General features: G+C 38.6%; 1 protein-coding gene across 1 annotated transcript in view; it reads left to right on the top strand.

The window, feature by feature from the left end:
• The window catches only part of LOC111489656 (auxin response factor 8-like), a 17110-nt gene that overhangs the window by 8167 nt on the left and 1389 nt on the right, over nt 1-7554 (top strand). Inside the window, exons 10-13 of the mRNA XM_023137977.1 lie at nt 5324-5399; nt 5621-5768; nt 6107-7113; nt 7190-7380. Coding sequence (XP_022993745.1) covers nt 5324-5399; nt 5621-5768; nt 6107-7113; nt 7190-7380 — 1422 coding nt within the window. The remainder of the gene's footprint in view (nt 1-5323; nt 5400-5620; nt 5769-6106; nt 7114-7189; nt 7381-7554) is intronic.

Raw genomic sequence — 7554 nt, 5'->3', positions numbered from 1 at the left:
TTTTTTTTTTTTTTTTTTTTTTTTTCTCCTTCTTGGGAGCAAAATACTTTTGTAGCCTTTTCTTGGTGCAAATACTTTTGTAGGCATTTTATGTAGCTTATCGGCCTTTCCATCCCTTCAATTATTTCGTACTTTTAATGAAATAACAAAGAAAAGAAAAGAAAAAGAAAAGGTATTCTTGCATTCCAACTGTGGGAGTTTATTGCATTTAAATGATAAAATTGTTTGGTTGGTTCTATTGGCAATATTCACGATTTTTCTGGCTTGTAAAGAGTAAGTGATTGTTCATCTCCTTGGATGGTTGTAATGTTACTTTTCCACTTATGGCAGATAATTTTTCTGTTTCAATGGAGATAGAAAATTTACTTGTGTCAACCAAATAGAATTTGTTAGGTATCTAACGAGATTTCACCTACAAAACACATACTAACGCACAAACTCAGGAATAATGAAAGCCAAACATTGCACTAACGGTGGTTCTTCTGTTCACAACCAAAAGAGAAACACGATCCCAAACCTAATGCATTGAGTAGTTATGTTTACTCTTGAGTTCTCTCTCTATTTGGTCTTGGAGTTGCTTCAGCACGACATTGGGCTCGACCTCCCTTTGAATGGTCGACCCATCGATGATAGCAAAAAACAAATAGTACATTCAATTTGGTTGTCGGTGATAATTTGGGGTTTTGTTCAACAATCCGACAGGGTACTTGATTCCAAAATCATACTGATTAATTTCTTCAATCTATTTTGATACTCTAAAGGTATACCTCTTTATTCGAGCAAATGACACAAAGATCTCTAATCAATTCGAACCTTAAACTTTTGACCAAGCAAGTTATGCCTCCACCTTGGATTTGCTAGGATGATGGCCATAAGTTCACGTTCGTTGACTGATTTAATTCTGGCCCTGGAAAATAAGGATTGACTAAAGAAGCCTATTGGCTTGTGTCATTGTGGCAACGATCCTTCCAATCACGTTCCTGACGCGTTCGTTTCAATTACTAAAGGAAGGCTGAAATTATTAAGGGCTAACAAGGGTAGAGTAGATATTGCTTGTTTCAGAACCTCAAAAGTCACATCTTCATCTTCAGTCCATACAAAAGAATACATTTTGAGAAGTTGGTTTAAAGTTGTTGAGAGAATTCGTTGAGAAAGAATGAACGAATATAGAGCATCCAAAAGAAAGAAGCCCACTAGAAAAGGTAGACCTCTAAACGAAGGGACTCCAGTCAGGCAGAATGAGACCTAACGTATTAATTACATAATGATTGTCACCGATGCCTAAAAGCAACATAGGATCTAGCGAGGGACCAAAAATCATAAGGACCCACTCTATACCTCTATAAGTTCTATTTGTTTCTCTTCTCCCAAAGACCCCATAAATTAGCAAATATCCCATGTTGCCAAGGAAATCTCCCTTTATCATGAAAAAGAGGGTTACTAAGAAACTCCTAGCATCTCCCTATAATCTCTGTGTCTAGCAAACTGGATACTGAACGCAACAAAAAACGTGATTGCAGACGGAATAAGGAAACTTGCAGTTCCATAAGACATGATCTAGGTCTTCCTCCACTTTTCAACAAAGGGATGCAATGAAACGATCCAATCAAGGAAGACAGCTACAGCTTCCTCAAAAGCCTATCAGGAGTATTAACTCTTCCCAGGATAGCCTGTGAGATGAAGAACGTAACATTTTTTTAGGATTTTCACATTCCAAAGAGTGGAGAGAACAAACTCACTAGGTGGAGAAAGGTTCAATAAGCATCGATAAAAGGAGCTAAATGAAAAGCCTTTAGTCGGGCCAAGACTCTTGAGACGAAGTCCCTTCCTCACAACTTAAACAAAGCCTCTCCAATCAAAGATCAGTTGCTTGCTTATTAGATTAGATGAATTATGATGGAACCCAAGCGAAAGAGAGTCAGAGCTCCTAGATTGAACAACATCAACCACTTGACAATTTTCATACAACACAAGTGGTATAAACAAGGAAATGTATTGTAGATGGTTCTATCCTCCATCTACTTATCTTTCCAAAAATCGTAGCATTCCCATCACCCACAGAACAATCTTGACATCTAACCAAAAGTATGAGAGTCGTATTTGCTTGCAATTATCCTATGCCAAAAGGTAGTAGACTCGAGGAAAAAATGCCACGACCATTAAGTTAAGAGGGCTTTGTTATGAGATTTTAAATTCCCTACTTCTAATGCTCATTGGCTTTCCCACCCGCTCACAATTCACCCAATGGGCACCTTTCCCCTCATCAACCCCTTTCCACAAAGAATCCCTCATCTTCTCTAGATTCTTACACATTGGAGAAGGATCCTTATAGAGAGAACAATAAAATAAGTAAGTGGAAATTCCACTCAAAATTTAACGAATGAGGGTTATCCTATCATCTTTGAAGAACAAACCTCTCTTTCAAGAAGCAAGCCTTTTACGTATCTTATCCGCCACTTGATCATACTAAATGTTGAAGATGACCATCTTATATTTCACATAGGTTGCAAGATCAGGGTTTGTCAATCAAAATATCATTAAAAAGCGAGTATGAATATTTTCCATAAGGGACGAAACACATGGGGTTCATTGACGACTGAAAAGTGGTTGGAGCATTGGATAGTCTGAATGGCTTCACTAAAATCTCTTAATGTCTTTCTTGCTTTCAAAAATGGGGAATCAGACCCATGCATTTTGATTGGATGGTACATAGGTTTCAAGTCAAGTTTGGAATAAACAGTTGACAGGTGGAGCTCATCTAGTAATTCCTTAATGGCAGGTGTGGGAAAATTATTTGATACAATCACCTTTAAACTATGGTAATCCACATCGAGTCTTCAACCCAATCTTTCTACTTAAATAGGAGTATTGGGCTTGAGAAAGAGTTGTTACACGGTCTGATTATCTCGAAAGCTGACATTTCAATGATTAATCTCTCTATTTATGATTTATGGGAATGAGCCTTCTTGTAAGGTATTAACCGATTGTTGGCCCTCCAGCACAATTTGATGGTCACCATCTCTTTTAGGTGCTCATAATTCCTTAAGTTATGCAGACATTTCATTCGACGTTAACCCCATTGCCTTTTCCTTGAGGTTTAGACCCTTGATCTAGATCTGATCATGTTTGAGTGAGAATCTTTTGAGAGAAAAGCCTTTGTTAATAATGGGTCTCCCTCCATGGTGACCTTATTCTTCTCCAATTCCAACCTAGGTAAGAAATTCTCTTGAACTGTCAACTCGAGTAGTCCTTACCATGACAGACTTACAAACTACCTTGCCTAGCATCGCAAATCCCATTCCCATTTCCACCTCATAATCTGACGATGTTGTAAGAGGTAACATCAATTCATCCCCTAGTTATGAGATGAATTTTTATGGGTGACTCCCCAATTGATTAAAACCATTGCCTCTTTTCACCTATCAACCCTTTGACCTTTATTGTTCTCGGAGCGAAAACCCAATATCAGATTTCAGGTCCAATTCCACCTTCTTGAGTTTTGAAGGTCCAATATCAGATTCATGAGTTTTGAAATTGTGCCCTTTCATATGCGTCTTGTTGCACCTAAAGCAGAGCCCTTTTTCTCTGTTCATTGAAACTCAACTTCTGATACCCTCTTGGATTGGTATTCCCCTTATTTGGTAGGGTAACTGATTGGATCGGTATTAAGCTGGAATTTTGATTTGTGGGCTTGATGGCATTGGAATTTACAAATTTTTCTGGGCTTGGCTGGACCTATTTGGCTGAAGCAATGCCTGGCCTTGTGACGGTTGATGATATTTGACCTTTACCATGGGAGAATTCAGGCAACATTATAGCCATGATTTTTTTTCATTTCCCACATATTTTCCTCCACACACGCCTGATTCTGTCCCAACCTTTGTAGTACTTATTTGATCTCAACAACTTCCTTCTTAGTGCTTTCCATCCTCTCCTTTAGTTGTTTTTGCACCAATCTCTGCGTTCTCTTCGGATAAACTTGTTTCTCCAAAGAACTTCTTGTTACGATTGACGATATTTGACCTTTACCATGGGAGAATTCAAGCAACATGGTAGCCATGGTCTTTTTTTCATCTCCCACATATTTTCCTTCACACACGCCTGATTCTTTCCCAACAACTTCCTTCTTACTTCTTAGTGCTTTCCATCCTCTCCTTAAGTTGTTCTTGCGCCAATCTCTGCGTTCTCTTCGGATGAACTTGGATCTAATACTAATATGTTGGGTACTATCTAGATTATGAAATTGCATACAAACAGAGGAATAATTTAAAACCAAACACTGATTCTATTGATAGTTCTTCAATATACAGTGGGTTATTCAACCAATCACAAACAAAATAGAAAAACGAGACAAAACATGGTTTATTCAAGTGAGTTGAATGTTTCCTCTAGACGAAAGTCCCCAAAGTATTCTACTCCATCAAATGGCTACTCACGATGGATGTCTCACAAGTTCTTTCTAGGATCAGGATGAAATATGATTGACATCGACTAATAAATTTGAACAGTTAAACCCTTGACAATGATAGTGAGGAAGGTTGTCTTTCCAGAAAATTGGCAAAATTGGAGATAACCTAGATATTTGGCAATATTTTTCCAATATCAAGTGATTTTAATAGTTTGTTTCCTTGATCATTTGCTGAACTAATTCATTCTATTTTGGTCAATGTTTTGTTTTATCCTTCAAATGTTATTCAAATTTGATCTACAATATCACCTCCTACTCTAGCCAATTTTTAGTGACATTGGCTTACAATAGTCAGAGAGAGAGAGAGAGAGAGAGAGAGAGAAAGAAAGAAAGAAAGAAAGAAAGAAAGAAAGAGGGGCACATGAAAACTGAAAAAGAAATCCAAACTATGGTTCGCTAAATTTGCCCCAAATTGTTTTTAAAAATTTAGAAACAAGAAATGAGATGGTTTGTATGTTTGTTAAAGAAACCAGAAACAGGAAACGAGAACGTATCAAATGAGCCCTTAATTAATTGTTCTCAATTTCTTATCACAACTAATAATAATAATAAAGGAAAAACAATTAAAGAAAGCTGTATTTAGTCAACTGTTACTTGTGAATTAAGCAAATTTTTGTTCATCTATCAGTACTATTACTATCTATTCATGTAATAATGCACATATTTTGTCTTGAGATATTGATGAACTCCGATGAGTTGTGGTTAAAATTTCTTTTAAGTTTCCATGATATTTAGAATTTTTCCTTGAATACTAGTTGATCTACCTGTGAGGTTAAGAAGTATACCTTTTATTATGGATATCTTACCACAATTTGCATGTTCTGCATGCTAACATGTGGATAGTTGAATTGTCAGGTACATGGGTACAATAACTGGAATAAGTGATCTTGACCCTGTTCGTTGGCCGAATTCTCATTGGCGTTCTGTCAAGGTGTTGCAGCAATTTACGACGTCGTTATTTCTCTTTACTTTATGTAGTAGTGCATGTTTAGATTTTGGGCTACAGTATGAATGGCTTTCTCTACTGTACTGCTGATTTGGTAACCTGTGTCCTTTTGTGGTTTCTCAAAGTAGAGTCTATAATCTTCATCGTTTGGTTGTTTAAATGTGGGCTAATAATTGTCTATTGGCCATACCTTCTTTTGTTTGCAGGTAGGGTGGGACGAGTCAGCAGCTGGGGAGAGGCAGCCAAGGGTGTCGTTGTGGGAAATTGAGCCTTTAACTACATTTCCTATGTATCCGTCTCTTTTTCCACTTAGGTTGAAACGTCCATGGCATCCTGGAGTCTCCTCTGTTCATGGTACTTGTTTTCTATCGAATTAATTCATTCTGCCGATGCATTAGGTGTCTGAACTATTTTCTGAAGTTTAGATGCTTTTTAATGCATATTCTTTAGATGGAAAATTTAAATGGATTAAAGTTATTTCGTTTTTGGGAATCAGATGCACTGATTTTGGTTTATTGGTTGGAGTGTATGTAGAGTTTTGAGGATTAAGGAAGGTAGTTAGCGTGACTGGGATCTCACATTCGTTTTGGATTATATTGTTCGCCATTTTAAAAAAAATTCCAGTACCCTGAACGTTTGATGCTATTACCTAGGCTTCTAGTACCCTGAACGTTTGTGTAATGGTTTTACAGATAACAGAGACGATGCTTCTAATGGCTTAATGTGGCTTCGAGGAGGAGTCGGGGATCAGGGTCTACACTCACTGAATTTGCAATCCATGGGCTCACTGCCGTTGTTGCAGCAGAGACTCGATTCTCCCATGTTCGGAAATGATCATAATCAGCAGTATCAAGCCATGTTAGCTGCTGGAATGCCGAACCTTGGAGGCGTTGATAGGCTGAGACAGCAAATTATGCATCTTCAACAACCTTTCCAATATATTCAACAGGCAGGCTTCCATAACTCTCTATTGCAGCAGCAACAGCAATTGGTTCAACAATCTATGCCTCAGAACATCCTTCAGACACCAAGCCAAGTTATGGCAGAGAATATACCCCAACACATTCTCCAGCAAACTCCACAAAATCAACCAGAGGATATTCCAAACCAGCAACAGCGTACTTATCATGATACCCTTCAGGTTCAAAGCAATCAATTTCATCAGGGTGAAAATTCAAATGTGCCATCACCCCCATTTCCCAGGACAGAGCTTACGGATTCCAACACAAATTACTCTGAATCCATGATCTCTAGAAGAAATATACTTGCTTCATCGTGTGCTGAAGGGACGGGAAATTTTTCCAATATCTATAGAAGTGGGCAGTCGATCCTAACTGAGCAGTTACCTCAACAATCTCCTGTTTCTAAGAATGCTCATCCACAGGTTGATGCTCACTCGAACTCGATGACATTTCCTCCTCCATTTTCTGGTAGAGACTCGATTTTGGAGCTGGGAAATTGTAATTCAGATTCTCCAAGTCGTACACTTTTTGGTGTAAATATTGATTCATCCGGACTTCTACTTCCCTCTAATGTGCCCACTTATGCTTCTCCATCAATTGGTCCTGATTCATCCTCAATGCCAATGGGAGATTCTGGATTTCAGAATTCTATGTACAGATGTGTCCAAGACTCTTCTGAGTTGTTGCACAGCTCGGGGCAAGGTGATCCATTGAATCCAACTCGGACATTTGTGAAGGTGTGAACCTGGAAACACTTGAGGTAAATGGTGTTTATATAAGTTGTATGCTGGCTTATAACTCTTTTTCTTTTAGGTTTACAAATCCGGATCTGTTGGGCGTTCACTAGACATCTCCCGGTTCAGCAGCTATCAGGAGCTGCGAGAGGAGCTGGCTCAGATGTTTGGGATTGAGGGACAGTTGGTAGACCCTCATAGATCAGGCTGGCAGCTTGTATTTGTCGACAGGGAGAATGATGTACTTCTCCTTGGAGATGACCCTTGGGAGTAAGTTCTCGACGTTTACTTTCCTTTTTAATATCTCGAGTTCAAGACCATACTCGACTTCCATGCTTCCCCTTTTGTAGGCTTATGCTTAAAATGACCATAGTGCCATTGTTCCTAAAATTTCTTTTGTTCAATATTGAGAAGCCGTCCCCCCCCCCCCCCCCCCCCCCCCCC

This window comes from Cucurbita maxima, unplaced genomic scaffold (assembly GCF_002738345.1).
Source record: "Cucurbita maxima cultivar Rimu unplaced genomic scaffold, Cmax_1.0 Cma_Scf00014, whole genome shotgun sequence".
In the NCBI taxonomy this organism is placed as follows: Eukaryota; Viridiplantae; Streptophyta; class Magnoliopsida; order Cucurbitales; family Cucurbitaceae; genus Cucurbita; species Cucurbita maxima.
The sequence above is the reverse complement of the archived record's forward strand: the minus strand, read 5'-3'. Positions and strand labels throughout refer to the sequence as shown.